The sequence below is a fragment of the Urocampus carinirostris genome, chromosome 3 (assembly GCF_059441175.1).
Source record: "Urocampus carinirostris isolate Australia breed hairy pipefish chromosome 3, RoL_Ucar_1.0, whole genome shotgun sequence".
NCBI lineage: Eukaryota > Metazoa > Chordata > Actinopteri > Syngnathiformes > Syngnathidae > Urocampus > Urocampus carinirostris.
The window spans coordinates 24,546,304-24,573,958 of record NC_142351.1 but is presented as its reverse complement, the minus strand read 5'-3'; the positions used below and the strand labels follow the sequence as shown (position 1 = coordinate 24,573,958).

General features: G+C 39.1%; 1 protein-coding gene across 5 annotated transcripts in view; it reads right to left on the bottom strand.

The window, feature by feature from the left end:
* Nucleotides 1–27,655, bottom strand: part of camta1a (calmodulin binding transcription activator 1a) — a 517,270-nt gene that overhangs the window by 298,812 nt on the left and 190,803 nt on the right. For all 5 annotated transcript variants that reach the window (XM_088331228.1, XM_088331227.1, XM_088331229.1 and 2 more), the window contains exon 4: nucleotides 7,912–7,979. In XM_088331228.1, coding sequence (XP_088187354.1) covers nucleotides 7,912–7,979 — 68 coding nt within the window. The remainder of the gene's footprint in view (nucleotides 1–7,911; nucleotides 7,980–27,655) is intronic.

Below are 27,655 nucleotides of genomic sequence, written 5' to 3'. Positions count from 1 at the left end.
GAGAAGCACTACAGTAATGTCCTTTACTCGGAAAAATGTGCTCACACTACAAAATCTAACTTACAGCAAAGTCCGGATATTTTTCGACATCCCGAAAAAAAGGGTTCATATCTACCGTTTTACGTAAGTCGAATGGTCATAATCAGTCACTACAACATTCAAATATAAAGAGAAAGGTGTGGTTTGATTTGATTATCACCTACACAGTTAGACTACATAGCTACGTGACCTTACTTACCTGCGTGATTACGTTAATGTAGCCATAGAAGTTGCCATATTTTTAGAGAACCGGCTCCTTCGGCCAAGCTCAATATAAAGAGCCGTGTATTTCGGCTCCCAAACTGCTCTTCAGTATGTTTTAGTTGCCTTAAATTGTGAAACTTTACCAATTGTTGTGTAACATAATGCAAAACAAGAGTGAAGAAAGAAGAACATAATGCAAAGAGAAGAAAATTAAAAAAGACACAAATTAAGAAAAAAAGAAAAGAAAAAAAAGAAAAAAGCAAGAAAAAAGAATTAGTAAGCTAGGAAAACCCAAAAAATGGCAGAAACAATAAAACACAAAGGAAAATATAGAACACAAGAAGCAAAAACAATAAAAACAAAAAAGCAAGGAAAAAATAAACAATAGAAGAAAAAAAGGGGAAAAACAGGAAAAAAAAGAATACAACACCAAGAAAAAGGAAAGAAAAAGTTGGCTTAGGGGGTCTCTTTTATTTGTCTTGTGTTATATTCAAATTATTTGCAAATGTATCAATTCGATCTTTGTGCAAATATTGTAGGTCCACAAAAAAACGTGTGATTAAATACAGCTCTGTGTTTTGCAACCAACTAGATAAGTCAACAAAAGTATTAAGTACTTCACTACTTTTTAAGGACACTTTAAACAACGCATCGACCTTTAAAAGAGCAGTATGAAATTTATAACTCACTCTTTCTTGCCATCTCCTGGCTCATGTCATCATTGCAACCTCATTCAGCTTGTTCATGATGTGCGTGCAGGTACGTGCCTTTTCTTAGCTGCGCTCAAGTAAACTCTTCTTTTGTCAACGTTTTTGGGGTTTAGATTGGAGTATAGATTTTTTTTGAAACAGACCTTTTCTTATCTTCACAGATGTCATGCTACACAAATAAAAATACATTGGAGAAGGGCATGAAATATCTCCCCACTGCTTTCTTTTCTACTTCCTAAAGTGTTGCACATACCAGACAGCTCTGATAAGAGAAAAGCACTGGCCGGTGGGAAAAAAATGGTAAAGGCTCTACGAAATATTGGGCTATGGTTAACACATACATAAGAAAAAAATAATATTTACAAATTTTAAAGGACACCTTATATGACGCACCTGACCTTTAAAGCAGGGGTGTCAAACTCATTTTAACTCAGGGGCCACACGATAGAACAAACATTCTGTCGGGGGCCAGACTAGTAGATTCAAGAGAAAGAAAAAGAGACAAAGAAATAAGAGAAAGAGGGAGGGAAAAGGAGAGAGGGCGGGACAAAGAAAGAAAAAGAGAGAGAGGCGTGAGAAACAAAAGATAAAAAGTCGTGAGAGAGAGGGGGAAAAGAAAGGGAGAGGGAGAAAGAAATCCAAAGAGAAATAGAAAGACAGAAGGAGAGAAAAGAAAAAAGAAAGCGCAAAGGGTATGAAGAAAAAGAGAGAAAAGGAAAAAAGGAAGTTAGAGCAAAAGAAGTTAAAAAGACACAGAGAGAGAAAGAGACAAAGAGCAACAAAGGGGGAGAAAAAGAGAGACTCAGAGAGTGAAAGAGACAGAGACAGAGAGTGGGAGAAAAAGGGTGGAAAAGAGAGAGAGAGAGAGAGAGAGAGAGAGAGAAGGAGAGAGAGAGAGAGAGAGAGAGAGAGAGAAAGAGAGAAAGAAATAAATAAATACAAGTACAGTGTCTTTGTCTGAGGCACCTGGCTTTGGCAACATCAAGTTGCCATATTTCAACCTGCAACCTGTTTTTCTCTTGTGCTTCTCTGAGTGTTGTTTCGCGGGCCGGATTCAACCCTTTAGCGGGCCTGATTTGGCCCGCGGGCCGCCTGTTTGACACCTGTGCTTTAAAGGATCCGTAGGAATTTGTAAACTTTTCTCTGCTGCTATCTCCTGGCTTATGTCATTATTACTGCCTCGTTAAGCTCTTTCGTGATTTGGATGCAAGTATGTGCATTTCTTGGGGTTTGTGTTATTATTGGACTCTACTTAAAGCTAACCTTTTCTTAATTTCAAGATTTTCACATGCTACACAAAATTAAAAACCCCAAAAAACGTGGGGACAAGCACGATGTCACTCTCTTGCATTCCCTCTGCTGCCCCATTCCCGGAAACGAATGTGTTCTGCCCTAAACAGCTCTGCTAAACGTAAGATCAAAGCAGATAGACAGAGTGGAAAATAAAGCACAAAGGCTCTTTGAGCTCAGTTAGGCATTGTTAACACATGGGTAGGTCGGTAGGTTGGTGGAAGGGTGAGTGGATCCCTTAACTCCTAAGGTCCTAGGGGCACAATTTTCTGTGGTGTGTCTTGGGCAAGTTAAGCCTGGTGTTGCCCATCCCTCTCCAGGCAAACAAATGTTTTCACGCAGTCTCGAACCAGGGACCTTTTGCGTGTTAGGCGAATGTGCAATAGAATAAGCTTAGAAAGCAGCTCAAACGACTAACCCTACCTTTAACTTACTTATTTAATTTACACATTTTTGCCGATACGGATACGTGAGGAGTACTTCTATTGAAAAATACTTCCCTCGTTGGCTGTCTCGATTCAGCACTTGGCCCAGCCGAGACGAGCTGCAGCCATCGGCCCCTCGCACGCTTCTGAGCCGCATATGTCAGAATGTTTGCGTGCGCGGGGCCAAGCTGTGTGATCCTGCAGCTGCTTACCTCTTCCTCCCATCATGCCTCGCTCACCCTCTCCACGGGAGATAGCAGGGGGGGAAATTAGCCCACTTAGCCTAACGTCCGCAGGGGTCGACCCGCTCACACCGCCGGAATGCACGCTTGCCGTTTAGTATGCGCTCGTGCACTCTACCAGATGTGTGATCGTGAACGCTACGGCAGCACTTCACCGCAGGTGTCCCATGTTTGACCTTTCACCTCCTACCTTGAAGGGAAAGCATTCATACAGAGGCCAGCCATCAATCAGTTGCCATCAATCACACATATGCGGGGCACCCTTTCGTTTCTGACAAGCTCTCCTGGCCTGACATCCATCCCGACGCTCTGCCCTTTTCCTGACATCCAGGAAAATACAAACACTTCGCGCTTCTCAGTGTGCCTCCCTTGTTGATATCCACACAAAAGCAGTCCCTTAAGTGATGGCTCCTGTTGCACCGTGGGACATGTTTTTTGTGTTGTCAGGTGTTTCACTGATGTACCCGCAATGGGCTGGGAGGTGGGGTTTGTTCTCCCTGGTGATATTGCGGCACCTGCACCGAGATATGACGTGAGGTTGGAGTCCAAAAACGGGCTGGCTCCAGAGAGCAACAGAAACGTGACAGCCAGCGGTGACAGACTGGGCCTGAGCGTCCCGGGAATCGTCTGGGGAGAAAGTCACCGGATCAAAAGTGACGCGGAGTGTCATTGTTGGCCTGTCTCGTTTTGCAGCGTGCCAGAGCAGTGACATTTCCAATATTGGCACATCCTTCAGCTTTGTCTTTTGATTTTTTTTGTTTTTTTCTTTGTTGACCAGTTGTTATTTTGAATGTCCTTTTCCAAGTTTGTTTTTTCCAGACATAGTAGTCAGAGATACTGATGCTGAGTATAATCGTGATTTTAAAATGTACTTTTTACATCCGAAATATGAATTAACCATCATTGCTTAAGACTGTCTATGCAATATATTGATTTTCCCATAAAAGGGCATCAAATTAATGCAAATTTTCTTTTAAATAGTGACATTTGTAATTCATCGTTGATTACATCCTTATTACTGTATTTTCCAGGCTATAATACACACCTAAAATCTCCAAATTGGCCAGAAAATTGAAGGTGCCTTATAATCTTGTGCACTTTATATACCCCAAATTACAGCAGATGAGATTAGAAATGCGTATGCAACTTATAGAGATGCATTCCTACTCGAAGTTTTGTAGGTTACTACTGATTTTGAGCAATGATCGATTACTCGATGATCATTACTCGATTGCAACGGGAGTATTCCTTATTCCATGATCAAACTATTTCTACCATGCCGGCAATACCGATTTGCAAAGTATATTTAGTTCATCATTCTTATTGGTTAAATAGTCTTTCCATTTTTTCACCTTTGCGTCACTCATGTTGCAAAACGGAAAAATGTATTTGAAAATAGTATACAACATGTTTTGTGCGCTTAAACATATTAAACTGCAATGTTACTGATCCACAGGTGAAGAAGTGGAGGGATTGTTTAACTTATCAAAACACAGAACAAATTGTACTGAGCAACTCGGTGTTTCTGGCACGGTGAATAAAAATTGTGTAGTAATGTGATAAGGCCTTTTCTCATGTCATCCGTACCATTGGTGGTCTAGTAGTGAAGAATCACAGCTACGACCTGAGATAGATTCATGTTGCAAACAATGTTATGTGATCAATATCAATGACTTATACCAATTGTTGCAGTAATATGTGTTCTGATGAGCCTTATGTACGAAAGCCATATGTTTTGGGGGGTGTGCCTTATAATAAGGTGTGCCGTATAGTGCAGAAAATACTGAACTTTAGTCAGTGTTATTTTGTGACACACACCCAAAACTGTCTAAAACTTATATCAGATGATGGGATAGCATAGGTGTTATATTTATTTATATATTTATTAAATTAATTTCCTTCCTCCTAAGTATGTTTTTAACATGGTCTAATTCTAGCAACTACTTTTCAATTACGTTTGGGTTTCCTTTACCACCTATCTGTCTCTGACGTAGAGATACAAACCTGAATATGCTTGTGTCTTCGAGTGTTTCTTCAAGTGTTGGACTTTTTTGAGTGTTTCTGATTGATACAGATTCCGGGAAGTTATGAAAAACAAATGTACTATGTTTACATGCAGGGATCAGGAGTCCGAATTTTGGATCAATCTGAATAAAATGGTTATATTCTTAGACTAACTAAATCATCCCGTATACATGGCAATTGTGAGTAATACAAATGATCACAAGGGCACAGCAGGGTTCATGTCATTACGTAAATGATGTTCCCGCATTTGAATTTTGACATTGAATGAAGGAAGATTTCATTCATGAAACTCACCAAATTTAACAAAGTGCCAAGCTCAATTCCTCCATGCTCCAATAATTGATAAATTCCTGTGTCTAGTATGGATCCAAATGTGCTCATACATGTCTAGGAAAAGCAGAGACTTACACGATAAATGAATGGATAAAACTGTGTCATCCATTTTATTTTAATAGTTACACCTGTGACACTTTAGCCATGGGGCAGAAAATGACATGGGAATGTCCCAGGCACATTAACCGATAAACATGAGGCTTTCAGAGTTTATATAACATTTGTCGTGGAAAAAAATCAGAGGTAAGCGTATGGAAAAGCAGTCCAATGAATTGAATGTGTTTACATGCATGAGTAAGAAGAAAATGAAAGGGCTAACACAAGAAAGACTTAGAGTCGGACTAAGACTTCACTTGCAATTTTTTCTATGTATACATGGCTTCACATAATCTGAATAATGGCAATATTTTCCAATTGTTGTCCGATTGTTAACCTACCCAGTGTTAGTGTAACAATGAAGAGGTTGAAGCCAATTGTTGGCTTTGAAATGGGAAAAAAACAAAATACCACTCGATTATCAAAGTTGCAATGGTACAACAATCATGGAGTGATGAGGGAATTATATTATCATTATAAATGATTATAACTCTAAATTTAGGTTTGTGTGAAGCCAAACGATGACTCTCAGTTACTTTTGGAATGGCATTTTCAGATGCTGACATCGTTTCTTTAATGTTAAAACAACAACGAGGAGACAAAAATAAGCACTTTTGGTAAGAGTGATGAAATTGTTAAAATTGTTAACTGTAAAGAAAGTTTTGATTAATCTACATGAGTGTGTAAACCAGAAATAAGGATCACAATTGACTACCCTTGACATTTTCACTGTGTACATAATCAGACATCCCTCTGATTCAATGCTAGTATCTGTATCCTCCCAGCCATAATGATTATATTTCACCAATGCATCATTCACTAGAATCTCACCCTTTGCATGCTGCTAAGAAATAGTAGCAACCAGAATGAAAATTCTTAGGTCGTACTCGGGATGAAAATCCTTGATAAAAAATAGAACGTGACATTGCTCTTTTTTGAATGTATTCTAATTACCAGTGTGTATTTTGCACACCTCTTGTCATGTTCCCCTGAATTTACAGAAATGAGACCGCAGGGAGACGGTGCCAGAAGAAGGAGCATGAGGAATAGGGGCTGTGTTGAAAAGCCCAGGGTCCCATTTACACATGCATGAGGATCCTAGCTTCTTGCCACATAGCAAAATTGCTGAGAAGGAATAAGGCTCGCTTAACATATCGGCCTGATTCAAAATGCATGAACATGTCAACTTTGGCAGTCTGAGACCTTGTTTCAACAGCCAACTCATTTTGTTGTCCCAAACTGACATTTGTGACCAAATGTGTTTTTCTTGCAGGTTAAGATTCGAAAACGGGACTTCATGAAAAAAAAAAAAAAGTTTAAAACTGATCTCTAGACATCCAGCCATTAAATGCATTATAAATTTAAAGAGAGCACAAGTCAATATGTCCACCCAAAATGAACTGAAGCGCAGCGACAGCTAGTATTATAGCAGCGGGTTACATTGAACATATTTTCATCAATTAAGTCAGACTCAGGAAAATCAGAAGAGCGCAAAGAAAAGCTGATCAGGGGCGCTATATAAATGCAGATTTCACATTTATATTCATGTCATTAGCGGGTGCACCGTGGAATGTTATTGGGTCCGGGAAGAGACTGAGGCGGTGTTGGGAGAGTAAGCATTAGCCGGGCAGCAGGCCCAGCCTACTCCTGCGACTACAAAACAACTCTCACAAGCCACCCCTGTCAAACCTGTATTAGAATAAATTTCTCCGGGATGAAAAATATCCGGACATTGTTGTAAGTTAGATTTTGTATTGTGTGCACCTTTTTCCGAGTAGAGGACAGTACTGTAGTGCTTCTTCCCGCCGCGCGGCACTGTGAGAGGTCACCCAGCATCCACACCAAAGAAGAAATCCAACTTCTACTTCCTGTTTTGTGTATAATCATAACAACGTGTACTGTATCGCTAGTGCTCTAAGAACATTGAAGTTTTTATTGTTTAATATTCGTGCATGCATTCACTATGGTTGGTGTAAAGTGTGAGCAAGAGGCAAGCCGTTTCTTTTGAAACGAAATTGGAATAAGAAAGCTTGACGCGTATGAGAAAATGGTCGGAACGGTATTTTTATTAGCCAATTTTAACCACAGAGGAGGACCTCTTGAAGCGCAAGTAAAAAGGTAAGTAAAACCTGACTTTATTTATCTTTATAGAACATATAGTTTGCAGATTTTTTCTATTTTTTAGTACAAAACAATACAGGTTACTCATACAACCCTTAACATACTTATACAAACCATAAACATACAAAATATAGCACTGAAGCAACTTAAGAACCAATTCAACTTACGAACGATCGTCCGGAACCTACCTCGTTCGTAGATCAGGCAGCGTCTGTACTGTATATTGAAATAAAAATATGCACATTTGATGTAGCTACTATAGAGAATGTTCACATTCGTTTTATTACTGTGTCTTTGGAGGAACAAGAAAGGAGAACCAGTGTGAAATCATCCATAAAGTTCAGAGCTTAAAATATGTTGCTGGGGAATGAAAGGACAATGAATCACAGGTTATGTTTTTTTGAGATGACAGCATAATTGTCTTACCTTGTTTTAGGGGACGTTGTTAGCCATTCTTCATGCTTTTCAAACGTTATCAAGTAAGCCGCGATCTCCTGCGAAAAAAAAAGAGCAGAAAGAGGAGGAAAGGCGTGTGAGGCTTCCATGTGTCATCTTTAATCACTGTTCTCTGGTGTTTGCAATACACCGGAATCGCATCATTGGCATTCCGAAAGCCTAGACGGCAGTATAAACGGAGGAAAAGCGGTAACAAGGAAGCCAAGCAGGTGAACAGAGACCAGCGAAAGTAACGAGGAATGCAGAAGTTAAAGGCAGTTAAGGTCAGAGGATCTTCTGAGACCATCTTTGTTGCGAGAGCTTTGATCAAGCTCAAGGACACGCAGGTTCTTGGGCAAAAATTGACGTCTGGGTCTTCAAGAGCGAGGGGCTTTTAATGCTTTGGGTCCGATCTTTACCCAAATCTTTTTTGATCTGCCATTCACACTTCACTAAGGATCAATCCCCCCTTCAATTGTTTGAAAGGGAAAAAAAAAAATGACACAGCGGTCAACTAATATTATGTATGGCATGAGTTCTTTGAAAGTCATTAGGATTTTGGACCATAGTTGTGCACAATGCAATGCTGTATCAGGCCCACCGACAGATTCAATCTGGCCTGCAAGACAGCGCTGGGAGAAGTATAAGAAAAAAAAAATGTTTCTCATCAAACAATGACCTGCCAGTTTAAATATGTCCACTGGATGTCGCCAAAGCCGCACACCACTACAAACCATCCATTGTAGCTGTATATGCTGAATACCATTTATCAAACAGAGAATATGTTATATAAATGTATTTATAATATAAGTATTTGGTTGAGGCAATACAATTCCATTGGCATATATTTCTTGGCCTCTGTCCCTTTGTGTACCCCCATACAAACTATACATTTCATTGCGCTTACGGCCAACCTTAACAAATCTGGCTACATTTTTCTGTATATTCATTTTTTTAACATTTATACATACATAGACCAATTTCGTTGTCACAATATGTTAACCCATTTTGTAACAATGACAATCAAGGTATATTCTATTCTATTCTATTCTACATACATTTTAGTAGTCAAGTATTAAATGCCATGCAATAAAACTGAACTAAAGTAGCCCTATTGCATTGAGTGTTTCAATGCTAATGCTCAATTTTTGTGCTTAAAAATGGATATATTTGCTATCATTCTGAATTGATTTATTTTTTGTAAATCAATATATTTATTTGTATCTGTTGTGTTTTTCAAAACCAATGATGAAATGGTCCTTAGACGATAATACACAACGGGTGCAGGTACATACAAATGATAAAATAATTGATTGGTTTATGTTATCTATGTTCCTAATGTATTGCCAGGGTATGTGACTCAAGTCTCTCCATCGGCATATACAAAACAAATGAAATATGTCAGATTTTTTTTCTTTCTTTTTCCGTTCCTGCGCACAGTTTATTCAAACCAATGCAGGCTGGGACTCAAAAGGTTTTCCCACCCAGGTTGTACATGAAGCGAAACAAATCAGTTGAATTTTCCACTGGCATGAATTAAGCCACACTTGCATGTTTCTTGTCCCTGCTTGGCTACCGTGTCTCCTGTCTTTGCTTGCCAACAGTGTCAGTCTGGACCATAGCCGGTCATTTTCTCCCAAAACTAATGGGCATAAATAAAAGCACATTACATGCTGTTTGACAAACCAATGATTACCAACGACAAGCGGCAATTCACTCTTCAGCTAAGACATTTATCACGTACATGGACTGCCAAGAGCACTTGACACAAGGACGGACCTGCTGCCAACGTCCATATGAATTTAAAGATGTACACTTCTCCGCAAGATAAAGCGTTTGGTTGTTTAGAGGGTTAGTTACTGTCTTTTGTTGTTCTCTGAGGCTCGGAGGAGACATGAAAAAGGCAGAACGTGCTAAGTGGTCATGAAAAATAAAGATTAAAAACAGAAAATTATCACCATTTTTCAGTGCTCTCAATTTGGAGTCACAGCAAAACAAAAATACAAAAATGAAAAATTATTGAGACAGTCCTGGTTTTGAGAGGTGTCCCCAGCCCCAGCAGAACATAAGGATAATGATCTTATAATATGATTTGCGCTCTCACAAATACTTTTCATTTTCAGAGAGTGAATTATTTCTTAGTTGTACTGTTGTGATAGCAATGTGATAACTCAAAAGGAACATCACTACAACTTTTTTCCCCCGAATATCAACGATAAGAATCATGTGAAATGCCGAGTTTGTTTTTGTTTTAAGACATGAAGAATTAACATTTATATTTTATCCATTTAAGGTTTGATACATGAAAAAAAGAAAACACAACAAGCACTGAAAAGACTCATGTAACGCATCAAAAAAGAGTGTTTAGGAACTGAGCAACTAATTGTTGATGGTTTTCTTTTTTTAATTGAACTGACTTATTGATGTTTTAAATATGAATACAAATACAATTTTCGGCAAAGTATTTTCTCTCATTTTCCTACATGAGTCCGATTTAAAAAGTATTAATATACTTATTTTACTAACCTTGACTTTAGTAATACAAGAAAAATAACAAGAAGTGTCATAAAAGGCAAATGATAAATAATCGGATCATTTCAAATGCTGCATAACATGTTCTCGTCAATGACAAATTCCAAATAATGTTCCCAATACATCAAGTTTAAATCAACAAAAGTATAAAATATAATGCTTAAATTGACAAAAATTGACTAAAAAGGCAGATGGTGATCATTTTGCCATTTTAGTTAGCATATAATTAAATTTGCTGGTATTTACCACATTTGATATTTTTAGATACTAATAGTTTAGGAAATGATGGAAACATTTTCATAATTGTTGACATGCTGAAAAAAGAACACCAACTGAAGTCACAGAGAAAACAACAAATCTAGAAAATTTAATAATATTGACTCTTTATGTAATTGCTGTTGAACTGACAAACGAGATAGCATACATCTATTGTTCAATTGTTACCGCCATATATAACCACTAAATAAACTACCAGTTGAATTTGATATGAATGGTACTGTATACATTTTTAAATATCATCAAGACTTTCGCGTCTCAGTTTTCAATTTTGAAAAGTCACGTCACTATCAAATAATATTTCTACCTTTAGTTCAATGTTTACCCTCATCTATAGACACTAAGAAAATTACAACTTAGATTGTATATGGATGTCTCTGCACTGTATTGCATTTTGGATTTTTATCAAAACCTTCCTGTCTTGGTTTGCAATTTTCAAAGTCTGGTCACGTTAACTTTGTCACAAATGTAACTTGCCACAGAAACACTGCACATTTTAAAATGATGCCCAGAAGGATGCTTCAGGGTGTAGCCCTGTGAGGATCTCTTTTGGCAACAACTCCCAAATAACGGAATCTGTAGCACAACCTGGTGGCCTTGCCTCTAGGCACCCGACGGAACGAGCAGCGCTACGTCGATAAACTTGCTAATCTTATGGGCAGGGTTTTTCTTCGTCTTCAAGACATGGCCGCAGCAGGGGAAAGTACAACAATAACAACAGCAGTGACAAATGTTTTGTAGATTCTCAAACATGAAGACCAAACATTTTAATTGTTTCAATAACAATTACGGTGAGTGCAAGGAAAACAGGTGCCGGTAATGTTTTGTGCTGGCATGTGTAAGTAAATTAGACTAACACAGCCCTGATTAGATTAATCCAAGGTATTCTGGAGGATATGTCGTGTGCATGTGTTTGTGTTTGTTTTTGACCGCAGAGCCTGTTAGTAACAGGCCATGCTCCGTCATCCCTACCTTAAAAATCCATCCACATTCCTCACTAACAGACTATGAGAGAGGCTGAAGCATGATTTCCCATTAAAGATACAGAGGAGGGCCGCTTTACCTCCATCCCCAATTCCCCACCCACACCCAACCCCCTAGCTCCGAACAGATGCCAGGGATAATACCAACCCCGACCAACCATAAAGGTGGAATAATCTTATGGGGAGGAAACAAACAAAAACAGACGTGAGGCCATTAAACAGCTGCAAAGAAACTGAGTTTGCATGGGCGGCATAATAAGAGGCTAGCATGCGTTCAGGTTGAGCAAACACGCTTGTGGTTGAGCGCGAGAAGACTGGATGGGGGAGGGAGGGGGAGTAGGGCGGTACTCAACACTGATGGTGCATCAAAGTCAAGCCAGCAGCTGTCAATGGGCTACGGACTATCTGCTGACCTCGACGCCTCGGGCTGATCTCGGTCACTGGGGAAATATTGAGGGGAGGCGCTCACTATGCACACGCGCCCCTTTCGCTCAACCTCACGTCAGAGCTTCCCTCCGCCAGGGCTGTTTGTACTTCCTTGCCCGTTTGCCTCATCAGCCACTCTGACATGATCCCGGCTGAGGTTTTTTCTTGCTGTTGGTAAGAATAAGATGGGAAATCAAACTTGCTCGGAGAGTGTGGGTAGGAATGCTTGTTTTGAGTGTGGTCATGACATTTGCATACTTTGTCTCCTTGTTAGAAATGGATGACGGACATTTAAAGGGAGCATTTAATAGCAGGGATTATTAAACATGGTGGGACCTACAAGAAATAAAAGGTAAATGGTCTGCATTTATATAGCACTTTTCAAGTCAATGAAGACTTCCCAAACGCTTTACAATGTGCTTCACACTTACCCATTAGCACACACTCACACACCGTGCAGCCATGCAAGGCGCCAACCTGCTTATTAGGGGCATTAAGGATTCAGTATTTTGCCCAAGCACACTTCGACATATAACACAGAGGAGCCAGGAATCGAACCTGCTATCTCTTAATCCCAAGACGAGCACTCTACTAATGCCGCTCTACCGTAAATAGTGGCCCTCCGTACTATTGAGTGGCATCAGCCACTATTCCTAAAGATAAAAGTAAACAAAAAGCTGTTCTGCTCTCCTCGTGTGTCTGTGATACACAATTTAGCATCTTAAATCACAAAAGTGCTGAGAAGAAATTAGCATACAAACTCCACTTTAATCCAAAACATAGTAAAAGTCAACACAAGTCAAGTAATGTTTATTTGTATAGCCTTAAATAACAAGAAGTCTAGATTATTATTACTACATCCTCTGATCTACAACCTACAGTAGGGCAAGGAAAAAAACTCAACTGAAACATATAATAAAAATATGGTGAGATTGACACCACATACATCAGACAAAACCAAAGACTCACTTAGCAATTTTAGTCAAATACGTCAAAAATATGTGTCTCCAAAATAATTGTCAGGACCCACTCGCATAAGGTTTCTCACAGTTTCATTGGGAAGACGGGAAAGAATTGCACACACTATCCGTGATCGCTTGTCGCGGGGAGCTGGTCCTTCTGAACGCGGGAGTGCCACTTCCGTGGTGAGCGATGGCGTGTCGGGAACGGAAAAAACAGGTCAGTAGCCGGGATAGGAGAGCAAAACCGTGGTTGGCATCGGAAACAATTCGAAAGCCAGGAGAGGAGAGTAGACGTGGTCAAGATCAAAAACTGATCGTTATTCGGGACGAGAGAACAGGAGTGGTTGAGATCAAAACAGGTCGTAATTCGGGACGGGAGAGCAGACGTTGTCGAGATCAAAACAGATCGTAGAGACAAACAGGAGCAAAAAGTGGGATAGGCGAAAAAGCGCTTGCCGTATAAAAATTTGCAGACAGACCGACAAAAGGGGACTGACAGGACAGAGTTTAAATACTGACAGGGAGCCATTCTGCAGCTGGCGCCACACGGGCGGGGCCAATTGGGTGCCATGGCAACCGTGACAATAATATATTTGGAAACGTACATGCGATGGGTTCAACGGCACAACAACCGAAGCAGATGGCTGCTGATTGTGGTAATGCCATGTGTCAATGAGTATGTTTTAAAATGCATTATTTATTATGGCACCCACTATGACATCACTTCCTATCCTTCAAAATCAAAATGGAATAGGATGTAAACTTCAAATTAACTCGTCCTAGAGGGGCGGAACAAAGACCAACCACAAAAGCTAATTATGGAGATGTGTGTAAAAACATGAACAAGTTGTATTACAACGAAAAAAGCAAAAGCACATAGAAGCAATATTTTCCGTTTGTGTTTTTTTTTTTTAATATACAATCTGTCCGGCATTTAATTTTCTTGCCATTGTTTCTGAGGTCAGGTTCAAAATGACCGTGCACTATAACTGCCTGTTTTCCCGGTAAAGCAGTTCTACTTTTGTCAACCATCATGGTGTAATGAAATAGGTACCAAATTGTGAGACACCTGATATCACGGTAAAGGTATGTTCCTAATGAAATGGCCATACACACATCCATCCAGGCCAGAAGACTAAACCAAAATAATTTCTATAGTGCCCTTCCCAAACTGAAGTGAGTTTTATTTGTGTGCGCCGGCCCTTTAAGAAAATAGGGAGTGGAAGTTAGAGAGCACAATGCGTGTGCTATTCAGACACAGGAGACGGCCAGACGTGTATATTCTTAGAGAGCATGAAAGTAACAATATGAGGTTTAGTTGGAAATGTTACGTTTAATGTTTCCTGTCACCACATGTGAAAGAGTAGTTTCCGATGATTGTTGTTTTAGTCGCGTGACTTTCTGTTGCGCTTACAAGACATGCTATCATTATAATCGACACATGCTTTTGTTTCTGTATTGTCTTCACAGTTTCACACCTGCCATATAAAAACGGGTCAAGACCATCCAAGCGTTTGTGACTTGTGTGGAGGTGTTTAACGGCTGGATAGTGGAAAAGGTTTCCACAAGTCCAGAATAACTACAAAAATGGGCCCTCTATCACACACACATTGGAGAATTCCATCACGGAAAAATTCTCTCTCCATACTGATAACTTTTCTCACTGCCTCAGGTGATTCAATAGTTAAAAGCCAAGAAGTGAGAACATGTTATCTCACACCCCGCGAAAACTCCTTACTTACAATTACTGACGGCTTATGTCAAAAAATCTATCATATAACTTATCCCATCACATCCTGACATCAAATGTCAACTTTGTGTATCCAACAATTGTTTCTGATCACTGGTTGCCAGGTTCAGCCTACCCAAGTTGGCATTAAGATGAAAAGACATTCATTCCTGCGCCCATCTCCACAAGTCCTCTTAAACTTAACTTTTAAAAGTAAGAACTACCATGAAAGTGTTAGTTCTTCGAAGATTTACAGTACCGTTGGTATCTAAAACGATATTTTCTCTCTTTCTCTTGAGGTTACACCATTTCTCCCGAGAGAGAATCGGCTTTTGAAATGTCTATCTGGGTGAAATTGGAGATGACACTAACTTATTCATTCTATTTCACATCTTCGCACCACGAAAGGGAGCAGAAAAAGCTTTCTGAGAAAATATACGCTACGTGACCCTTTCTTTAATATGGTTGTCGCAATCAGTTCCAGTCACCGTTCTTACAACAACACTCTGCAAAGCGCCTAACAACTAACACATTTTAGAAAAGGTGACCAAGAATGAGGATGATGTTTGATGGAGGTATTCCACGACGAAGGGAACTTCTGTCCTGGAATGACCTGAATTCACACTGTCTTGCTTTACCTAAACCATTTCCATCCTCCTCCTCCTTCTCCTCACAAGCAACTTTGATTTATTGGCAGAGAGAAAGGTGCTGAAAGGACCAATATTTGAGCTTCATGAGGGCAGAGCCGATCATTTGGGAAAAAAAAAAGCTGTCACTGGTCTTTCAGAAGGACAGATAGGGGAACTCCTCTCAACAGACGACACAGTGTATCATCATCTCCTTCTGAATGCACTGTACATCCAATCTGACAATAAATATTACAAAGTTTGGGGAGGAGTCACTCACAAGAGAAAGCTCTCTTTGAGAATGTAATTAAAAATGTCTTCAATTGAAAATGATTTGAGCCGATGGCTTACTGGACACAAACACTGCTGTTAAAATTCAGGCCAGAGGTGGCAGACATGAGTAAAAAATAGCTGACTTGCTTTGTTCCGATTCATTGGTCATGGTAAGCGTAATTGTACCTCAGTTGTCATTTGCCGCTGTGTAAAGACAAATTCCATTCATTTTCCATGTGTACACTGCTAAATTAATTTCTAAGATTAAATAAAATGAAAATCACAACTGAAACCAAAGAAAAGGACTTGAGTGAATAAATCAACGCATGCTTAAAACTTAAAAGAAAAATCCAAAAAATAGATGAATAAATACATTTTCAATGTAAACATTTTGCAGTTTTTTAAAGATCACAATCTCGTTAGAGTCCCCAATGATCTAACATTGTTCAATCGCCCATCATAAGCGTAATATGTAAAAATCAATTAATATGTTCTGTCTAAAAAAGTCACACCCAAGCCAATATAGGGGGAAATTAATACAATTTCCAGAAAAGAAATGCTTAAAATACATACAATGAATACCCTGCCTTTAGCAACCGCTTTGAAACAAACATGCCATGTCTTTTTGGTTTTATTCCATACCATGTTCCAAACTACAAAACTCTCCAGCAAAATAAATGGGCAAACCCCATAAGATCTAATTATGATGTTTTAATTTCAGTGACTATTCCCATGTTGACATGGTTAAAAGACCGCGAAAGCACCAAGATGCATTTGTCGGAAGGTTTAAACAGCAATATGGCTTTTAGACAGCACAGGGAATTATGTGCAAATGTCGCCTCAAGAAGCTGACTTTTTTCTGAACCCATTGGATGGAAAGCTTTTAGTCTTAGTTTGGAATTCCTTTGCTGGCATCCATCGCAATTCAAATAGAATGGAACACAGTATTTAGTATTTAGTGAAATAGATGTCTTAAAAATGTGTTTTTTAGTCTTTTACAGCCACTGACGGAAATGGTTTGGCATGGATTCATGGAATTTAGCTCTTTTGTTCAAATTGCTTGTGATTTAAGTACATTGATGGATAAACGTTTACACAGAGTTCGCCAGATAGATTCAGATAATGTTTCAGGTAACGGCACTCAATTGTGGCTTTGAACTATTTGGTATTAGCTCTATTTATTTATTTTTTGACATTGCTTAGATAACAATCTTGGCTATGTTCGGCATTAAGTTGCATACAGGGCTATACATTTGGAGCGCTTGTCTAACTGTAGTTTGTCTTTTGTTTTGTTCATACCTGTATGTTTTTGAGCAGACATGTCAAACGGGCCAGATCTGGCCTGCTGGAGGAGTTAATATGGGCTGTCTTACATTTCTGCAGTTAATACAAATCAAATGCTCCTTGCTGCCAGGGCAGTAAAAATGCAAACGAGTTGACCAGCCTGATTTCATGTTGAAGACAATATTATGTAGTATTTCCTTAGCTTCAGTAGGCCCACTCTTGTTGTTTGATCTGATGTGATTTCACATTCACTGCTAAAACTCTTATTTTGTATTTCTGTTTTACTTATTTCAAAGCAGTATGGCAATTGAGGCAAGAATTTTTTATAACTCCCTTGAGTTTGTTGGTAATGTTAAGCTACATTTACTTGACTGTTAAAATTAACAAATAGTTAACACATTCAATTTCAAACATGAATAACATTATATTGTATTGTTTGTGAATAAAGTACTGTGCTAAATCAAGATATTTTATCATCAGTGAATATAAACTGAAGGTTAGGCTACAGATGTAGGCTGAATGATCAACCATAGTACTGAATAACAAAAGTATTAAGCTTGGTGTTGACATTTGTTTACGGATCCGGCCTACCTGAGAACATAAAGTCTGGATTAAGCCCTGACCCAAACTGAGTTTGACAAGCCTGTTTTATAGTGTTGGTTTGTTTATTCATTGTGTTTTGTTTACTCTGTTTTTTTTGTGTTAGATGATTTGATTTACAGTACTTCAGCCTAAATTTACTTTGACATAGAACGAAGGAGCGAGAACATAAGAGTTTACTGAGTTAATGACTTTATTAACCTTATACGTTCATGGCTATTAACATTTGACAAAGAGTAACATGTCGGCTTTTTTTAGTTGTAATCATACGTAGATTTACCATTTAGGAAACATTCTAAAACTGAGCTCAGCATTTTTCAAAACAGTAGTCTACTTGTTTAAACTCAAACTACAAATGTGATTAAACATTAGTTTTAGGAACTTTGAATTGAACCATGACAGCCCGTTTTTTTTTTGGTGTGTTTTTTTTCCAATGACAAACTGCAAAATACATTCTTAACGTCAACAGATTTATTGTAATTATAACGCCAACATAAAAAATCCTCTGGCACACACATGTGTCTTAAGAACTATTCTATATCCGTCCCAATACTTTCTATCACCTTTTGTCTCATGTTCCAGTCTTGGGCAATAGCTTGTCAATTATAAAAAGCAAGAGAGGTGTAATTAAAAACACAATTTTAAGACCAGTATCAATTTCTGTAAGAGTGTGATCTAATGAAATGAATATGTTAAAGGCAGAGGATGTGAAAGACAAGATGAGTAAAATGGGTTCAGAAAAGAGGACAATGCTTGTGGCCTGCCTTGTGGTGAAGTCTGGGGAATGCATTTTGAAAGCATTGACCTTGTCCTGTAATTGAAAGCAGGAAGTCAGTGTGGGGACCAAGGGAAGAAGATAGTGAGGAAGCCTCCCCAATGATCTGGGTTTTACTACCCTCTGCCAGGTGATCTGATATTTCCTGCCAGGCAGCACCGGAAACTAACCAGCCGAGGACCAACAAGTTCGCCAGAGAGTGGGAACCGAAGCCCAAGGCAATTGCCAAGTGATGTCACGAACACATTTAAATGAAATTAGACCCAGAAGAGAGGCAAACACACAAACACAAAGAAGGGATGGAGAGGAAGCGGCTGAAAAGGGATCTGAAACCGCTCCTTTCCTTTTTCTACCCTCTGTGACAGTGATAAATGCATTTAAACCACAGGAAGCATGAAGGTGGTGATTAAAAAGTGTGCTTGTGTTCAGCGCAAACAAACCCAGTGAGTCATTTTGTGGTTCTTTTTGTTTACACTTCATGAATTGTTAATGTGCAAGCAATAACATATCACATACTTTATGTATGTAATCCCTGGTGCAAAATTATTCTTTAAGAAAGGCGGGAGAAGTGAATGAATCAGATCAAGCATGTAAAAGTACAACTGTAGCCTGAGCATCACCTAATAGGATGCGATGTATCTTCTGTAGGACTAGGAAAAACAGACACGAAAGAGAGGAAAGCCAACAAAAATGAAAATTAAAAAAAAACAATTGGGCGTGAGGGGGGGTTAAGCCCGTTGACAGCTGCACTTTGCATCTGTTAAAGCGTAGAGGGTATGTTCTATGAGTCCCATTGCTGGCTTAAAAAAAATGCAGCCTCCCCCTCCTTGAACAGTCTGCTCATTAGGACTTCTATCAGGTTCCCAAAGATGAAAAGGGGGAGCTGTCCGTTTTAGATGTTTCGTATGATTCTAGGGATGTACAACCCTATTTATTTTCTTAAATGTATATAGTACCGGGAAACTAATCAAATAATTTGAATAATTAGCCGCTTTAGATAAAGTTATACACATATTTAATAACAAACTTGGCTTCTGGTAAGTATTGCTATATAACACACAAGCACTCTAAACCAGCCACAGCATCGGAAAATTTGAACAAAAGGATGGAAGAACAAGCAAATGATCAAACTGCGGGTACCAATGCCCTTATATTTAGTACGCGTGAATAAATGTGCCCAAGCTCTTTTAAGTAGGAGGGGAGGCTTAATGCAACATAATTTAACAACATGTTAACAGCTATTTGTACAAAATATTTTCATAAATACAATAGAATTCATGAAACAAAAACTCGTATTTGAAATTACAATGCAACATGTGATTCTAGTTTAGGTAGCCTTAGAAAAATGAAAAAAAAAAGTGGAATCAAGGAGACAAGTAGAACCCTAATACTAAGGGGTAGGCAAATTTTCAAATCTGAACAATTACCAACGAGTATAGTCTACTTAAAGTGTAACTTAGAATCCAAGTTCCAGTGGGATGATTACTTAAATTACTTGCTCTATTTTTTTCACCAAATTCGAAAAAGGGTGCAGTCAAAGCCTACACGTTGTTTTCATCATTAATCCTTGATGTCAATTATTTTCTTTCCAATTGTTGGTCAACAGACACTGGTGTTTTAAATGCTGCTCGGTCGACCAGCCTCTGAAAAAAGTGCATCATTCTCCTGGGAAGCGTTCTATTATTCCTTCAAGCTGCATGCACCTCTACTCTCATAATCAATGTTCACCACGGTGGCTGGTTCCACACACTTTCTACATACAATATGTCACAGGCTTGGCCATCCATACAGTTATTTTCACTGTGTGTCCCTTATTTCAAGGAAGAATCTAATCGATTGACCAGTGACCAGAATCAGCTGGATTTTGTCTTGATCGGCTGTGACTGGTGACCTCCTGAAGCCAAATGTCATACTTTACAGATATAAAACACACACACACACAGTTGCTGGGAAATATGTGAGCAATCAATTGAATAGATTTTCTGTAGATGTTTTTCCAAAGGAGAATTTTAATTTATTCAACTATTTTTTGATCATCAGCAATATGCAAATATTCTTGTATACGTGTTATTTTATTGCAATTTACTGGTTAATAAAACTAAAAAAAAAGTGCTGTGCACCATTGTGGAAAGGGACCCATTTGACTGGATGTACCAAAAAGGCTATACTGATTTCCATTAGTCATTGTAGCAATTGCTTACATAGCACCTGACATTGCAGAGGCAGGAGTGGACTAGCTGAAGTCATAAGATTGCCGTGGTTAAAATACATGCATATGTGATACACTCATGAATAAATGTAATATATTTAGTATAGTTTGAGAAGGTCGGCACTTTATTTTGAAAAATATTGCACACAATTTCTATTGTTATATTCATTTATTTTAAATGTTTTTAAACCAAATAGTATTTACAGCATTACTGCAGTGTGTTGTCATGGGTGTAGGAACCTTTGTGAGGTACCGGTTTACTGGTGTTCTTTAAGGTGTGACCCACTACCGCCCAAAACAGATGAATAATTGGGGACAACAAAAATGTTTCTATGTTCAATAGCCCCATTTCAGCACACATTTTATCTTACAGGTTAGTTTGTTGCTTATACTCTTAAAATTTACCCCATAAGTATTGACATATACACAATATTTCTGACCGTTTCAATTTCCATAAAGAGTGCTTTTATGGAGAATGTTTGTTATTGATTATTGTAGATACTATCAGATCAATGAATGGAGACAACAAAAATCGGTTCCACAGCTTTGTTTCAGCTCACCATTTCTTTATTCTATTGAAACCCTGTGGAGGAGGCCTATGCCACTTTAACCCTCCTGGAATTCAGGTACTACAATTGGGAGTTGTACTGTATGTATGGATATGTCTGATGCCACCAGACATTTTGAGTGGTACGAATTCAGGACATATTCAGAAATTACCGATTTATTACACTTCAAGTTCAGACTCGAATAATGTACACTGCCATGAATTGTGTGAGGTTTTGGGGGGAACTGCTATTGCAAAACAATCGCATGTATAAAAAAATAAATGTTTGTCACCACTTTTTGACTCGAAACTTTAATTATGAAATATTCATCCATCCATTATCTGCATCGCTTATCCTCAGTAAAGTCACGGGGGTGCTGGAGCCCATCCCAGCCATCTTTGGGCAGTAGGCAGGGTACACCTGAACTGGTTGCTAGCCAGTTGCAGGGCACACAGAGACAGGCAACTCACTCGCTCATTCACACCTAGTAACATTTTAGACAAACCAATCAACGTGACAGGAAACCCCGCAGGCACGGGGAGAACATGTAAACTCCACACATGGAGGCTGTGTTAGCTAGACTTGAACCCTGAACCTCCGTATTGTGGGGCTGCTTGCTAACCACCCAGCCGCCATGCAGCCACCCATATGAAATATTCACAGTAATATGTCATGTATATGTTAATGCAGTTCAGTTAGCTTTTCTTATGGCCACATTAAGAATTTGTATTGTCCTACTGGTCAGAGGGTTGCAGGGGGCAAACGTAAATGGAAAACTATATGTGTATGCATAGGTCTGATGCCAGTGAACACTTTGAGTGGCTGGAAGTAAAAAAAAAATATTTAAAGATCACGACCAAACAATGTACACCAACATGCATTGTTTCACAAAAGAAGACACATGCTATGAGGGTTAAATTATTATTGTTGGGTGGTACCCGGTTTAATTTGGAAACCGTGACATAAACACATAAATTGCAAAATCTCCCTTTGCAGACGACATAGTCCATCGGGCTCGTTATGTGAGCAATTAAAGAGCTCTTTGCATGACGTACCCTGGATTTTTGTTTGATCTTAAATCTACTTGAACTTGTGTTTGTTTTTAGATAATTTTACTCCTTTAACAACAATATTATTTAAAATCTGCTCAGAAGACCCAAAGGTTCTACACCTGACTGACAAACAATGGAATGGGATTGGATATAAATGCAGATCAACTGCATGTGTTGGTAACACAAAAAGTTGACTATGATGAAATGCATTTATCTCTGTCACCCGTGATTATGCTCCATTGTCACCCCGTGGTTATTGCTTTGTATGTGTGTGTCCCTGCTGCTATGGCCCATATGGGGCCTCTCACTGTTATACCCTTGAAAAATATGTCCTGTGCAAGGATTCTTATGCCCAGCTACCTTTTCTAAAAATCCTTTCCCACTCTGGCGTCAACTTTTGGCAACAGCTTTAAGACATGAAAACAAAACAAATGTATAGTACCGTACATTCCAGACTATAAGCAGCGACTTTTTTCCTAAGCTTTGAACCCTGCGACTTATGCATCGATGCGGCTAATTCATGCATGTATTTCTAATGCCGCCTGGGGCGAACGAGGAGCACAGGTAGGAGTGAGACAGGTGGAATACCAAGTTAAATTTAACTTTGTGCTTTTTGCATGAATAAAACTAGCATGAACAGACTCTCATCATGAAAAAGGTGTCAATCAAAAGCGGAGGGCTAACTACCATATTGCCAATCATTTGACAAGTCTGTTTATCTGTAAAGGGGAATAATGTGGCGAAACGAACAGATTACAAAAAGTAATGTCCAACAAAACAGAAATGTTTTAGGGTGATTCCTATTATCTGTCTGTATGATCACGTGTTTTAGAGTAAATATTTCACACAGCTGCATTCTATGGATTGTCCTTCACATAACGAAACCATCCATCCATCCATCCATTATCTGCACCGCTTATCCTCAGTAGGGTCGCGGGGGTGCTGGAGCCCATCCCAGCTACTGTCGGGCAGTGGGCAGGGGACACCCTGAACCGCAGGGCACACAGGGACAGACAATTCACTCGCTCATTCACACCTAAGGACAATTTGGACAGAAACATATTTGTTTCATCAAAAGTCTAGAGGCCCGTCGGAATGTTAGGGGTTAACATACCGTGTATTAGTAAAACTCTTTCTGTATACCGTCTTTCTTTGTAACAATGTCATGTTTAAATGTGGAAACATGCGGCTTACAGTCAGGTGCGGCTTATGTATGTACACTTTTTTTTTCCTTTAAACATGTCCTGGGTGCGGCTTACAATAGGATGCACTCTATAGTCCGGAATGTTTTGGTATATATTTTTTTGCAGACAGATGTATTAAAAAGTGGTCTTCCAGGCACCCTGTGGCTGTGACCTCAGAAGTTTCTTTGTTCGTCCTTTCAAACAGTGAAGAACACCTGGTGGACCCCTGCTGGTAACCAGACAGAGGAGAACAGCAAGTGGTAGAGCCTACAGCATTAAAAAACTCACTGCTGAGACCCTAAAATACTCACCAAATCTGACTTCTCCAACTTCTCTCCCCATTTGACTGCTATTCAGCAAAGCGGAGTAGATGACAGGTATATAGGGAGCAGCAGACTTTTCCCCACACTACTCCCCAGCCTCCTCACAATGTGTCTTCCCTTGGAAAGGTGCTACTATTGTGGTAAGCACCATATTCCTAAAGTGGGTGTCACATTCAAAACCCAGTAGCCCGGTGCCCTCTTTTTGCAGACTTAATTGGAAGATTCCCTACATTTTAATATTAAATATTGGTCCGGGACAGAATTTCTTTTCAATACTTGACTTTTACCTTCCTAAAAATGTTACTAGTTAAATACATTACGATAACACCATGTCTACACAAAACCAGTCTATACATGTCTCACAATGGACATGGGATAAAGTTACGATAACAAGAGTGCACTTTGCCGTCCACACCGAGAACTGCACATGTTCATGAATTTATAATTATCCACACCAGCAGTGATCCCAAAAGAGATGTAAAAAGTGGGTTAAGTACCAGCAAGAGGACCTTTGATCCACTCATTGTCGACGGTAAAATGTCTGATAAAATTAAATAGATGGAACCTCTTAACAGTGAAACAGTAAATAGTCAACTGCAGGCATTTGGACAAGGAAGTGTGTCTATACAATTTTGTCTCACAAGTTAGTTTGCCCTGTATGGGATTATTGTATTTCATCTATCTTGACAAGGGGCTCAAAATAGTTTCCAGAGTATACCAGTTGTGTTGATTAAATATTTTTCTATCTAACAGAAGATCTTTGACTTGTTCGCCCTGCTCCCATATGTTGCTGACATAGATAGATGAAATGGTGAGGAATTGGAATTAAGTTGGAAATTGGATAGCTCTCCATGACACCAATTGGACATCTTTCAGCACATTACACTGTGGTGTGATGATTCATGACTGCTCGGTGGAAATCTCTGTTGACAGAATCTAGTTTAGATCAAAGAGCATATGAAGGAATGATGAAGGTCAAAAGACTATGTAGGAAAGTAATTATAAATAAGTTTATTTTTCTTCCAGTGAAACAAAATATTGTGACAAGACAGAGGATGGACATCACCCACTCTGCTGTACCCTAATAATAAAATGATTTCAATAAAAAGAAAGTTGCACGTGCGGTTTCACCAAAGCTTATGCCAGTCCAAAGTATTTCTTTGCTCTGGAAACTTGTGTGAAACCGGTCTCAAACCCATGGCCAGAGTGCCAAATGTGGCACGCCATATAATTATATGTGACCCGTTGGAGTTTAAAATGTCCGAGCATCCAAAACTAAATTCATCAAGATTGCTTTGGCCTAAAACTACATTTGCTACAGTGCCTGCTGACAATGAAAATTGGTTCGACACCCTTGATTTGAATAATGTGCACTAATTTTAGTTGTTAGATATTGAGGGAGAAACCACTGAATATTTGTTTTATCATCGAATCGTACACCCCTGAATAATAATTTACTGTAATTGTGAGCCTCCAAAAGATCCCTGGCCATCCAGTTAAGGCACTTATTTGATGCCTTTCACCTATGAGTTCACAATTGCATATAATTTATAGATCCAACAGTGAGCGCCAAGCCACGGCAACCAAGGTTCCAGTATCCAAGAATCAGAAAAAGAGCACATATGGCGGCCGAACCAACAACAGTGAGCGACTCTTTAGTCGCTATTACTGATAGCATTGCCGTATCATCTCTTCTTTATTATGCAAACTTATAGCTAAAGTCAGTAGAAAAGGCCTCAATTATTGTATGCAGTTAAATTCATGACATCGAATTGTCCAATCTTGGCGATCTCTGAGGTAGTCAGAGGCCCCATACCAACGACAACTATAAATTAATTCAGATTTGTCAGCTCTGATGGACTCTTACGGCAAATGTAAAGCAGGGTATATATACTTTATTGTTTTCCCTTCTAACATACTTTCTTTCTTAAAACATTTAATGCTACAATAGAAGCAAAGTCTTCCCTAGGCTGTCTTAGCAGATAAATTTGTACCCAATGACATAACGAACCATTTCTGAATTGTTTTAAAGCATGTCCAGGTGTCTATTTCATGGTAATATACCAAATGAACGTGACGCCAAGAAGCTCACGGTCCCATATTCTCTCACTGACAACTAATCGGCCCGGCAGCAGCATAAACTTCAATTTAATAAATATAAACACTCACTGTAGAGCAAATAACTTTCTTCCGGTTCCCATCAGTCCCCTGCACGTGGAGTTTGAAAATTAAATCAATTAAATTGTGGCTTTATCTATTTCAAACACTTCTCCAAATTATTTTTGGGCTGAGGAAAAGGGACAAACCTCAAGTGCCCCAGACATATTGTCAAAACATATTTAAATACAAAACACTCTACTTACAAAGGTTTCAGGTTATAAAGCTACTACCGGAACGAAATAAATCCATAGGTAGAGGTACCACTGTACCAGCTTGTGGATCACATGTGATACAACTATTACCGACCTAAATTGGCAGCCACCGGTTGTCGTCTGCCTCATGTTCTGGTCGGCTGAGAACAAGCACTGTTGGATATATGCATTGAGGGGAGGTCACTAGATTCTATCCACTAGACCAATAGGCATTCAAACAACACATGAAACGAGGGTTAGTTCTCATTTCATTATAACTTATTTTGAGTCACGGTACCAGATATGCGAGAGAATATTATTTTTAGAAGATTATTTTTGGTTAACTTTTTCACAGCTTGAACTAAGCATTGCATGTTGTAAAAATGTGCGGCCATGTGTTAGTTTAGTACAACCGGATCACTTTCTTAAATATCTTTTCTCTTCATTCAGTTCAGAATGACCTAAAGACTTCCCACAATACCTTTCTATTTATTCAGTTCAGAACGACCAAACTACTTTCTACAACGCATTTTCTTCATTCAGTTCATTATTTTGTGCACTTTGTAAAGACTTTGCCGGACTGGTTTAATGTCTGACAATTTTCTCACTGGCAACTCCAATAATAACTTCAACATATTGGTGCCGTGTCTGAAAAATAGTGTGATGAGAATTTTGTTAGCTTCATGGAAGATAATTCTGCAGATCTTTGAATTGTGTGTCATTCAGTCTTAAACTTTGTGTAGTGATGGCTGTTATTTTCTGAACTATTATATTGGACGTCAATTGCGCTTATTGTGTGCTTTGTGCTTATGTTCCAATGGCAATCTATTGGAGCGACGTCTGAACTCCAACCACCTTGCCGAGGGCATTGCGCCTTGAAGCATAAACCATCAAACTAAAGGTTTCTGAAGTTTTTGGGAACAAATACTCCGTTGTCAGCATCATGAAGGTTGTCTCGGTTCAGAGGGGGCAGTCAAAAGACGCACGCAAAAGACACTCCCAGCAGACAGCAGAAAATCGATGGGGCCAATGCAACGGCCACCTCCTTTGTGAGGCCGGTCTGGCTCCATGCGGCACTCCTATGTTTATCTCCCTGCCGTCTATCGCTGGCTTCACACTCTTAATTAAACATGGCGTGTGGCTATTAATTGTCAAGCTGATTCAATTTGTTCCCAGGTCGCTCTTTGAATGGGCCTCTCCTACCAGAACAAAGGTGTCCCAACAGCCATGTCAGAGTTGAACAAAAGGCTAAAAGGCTAGGTTTCTACTTGCTACACTTTACAGGCATCCACTGGAGCCATGCTCACAGGAGACATTTAGAATAGAGGAAGAAGAAGGATAAAAGTTAAGTCATCCTTTGTCAAGCCATTTTTTACCTGTTGACATTTCAGTAGAAACAAAAGCCCCAATTAAATGTTGCACCTTCACCTTTGCGAGATGCCATAATGCTGGTATCAGCATGCATATCTTAATGGAGGCGTCATTCCTCAGCATGGTGTTATGACCCATGTAGTATTTTGTTGTCTTGGAAAGAAAAACAGTTTGACAAATACTAAAAATAAGTAACAATACTTTTTATATCAATCTAGCAGTAAGCAGATG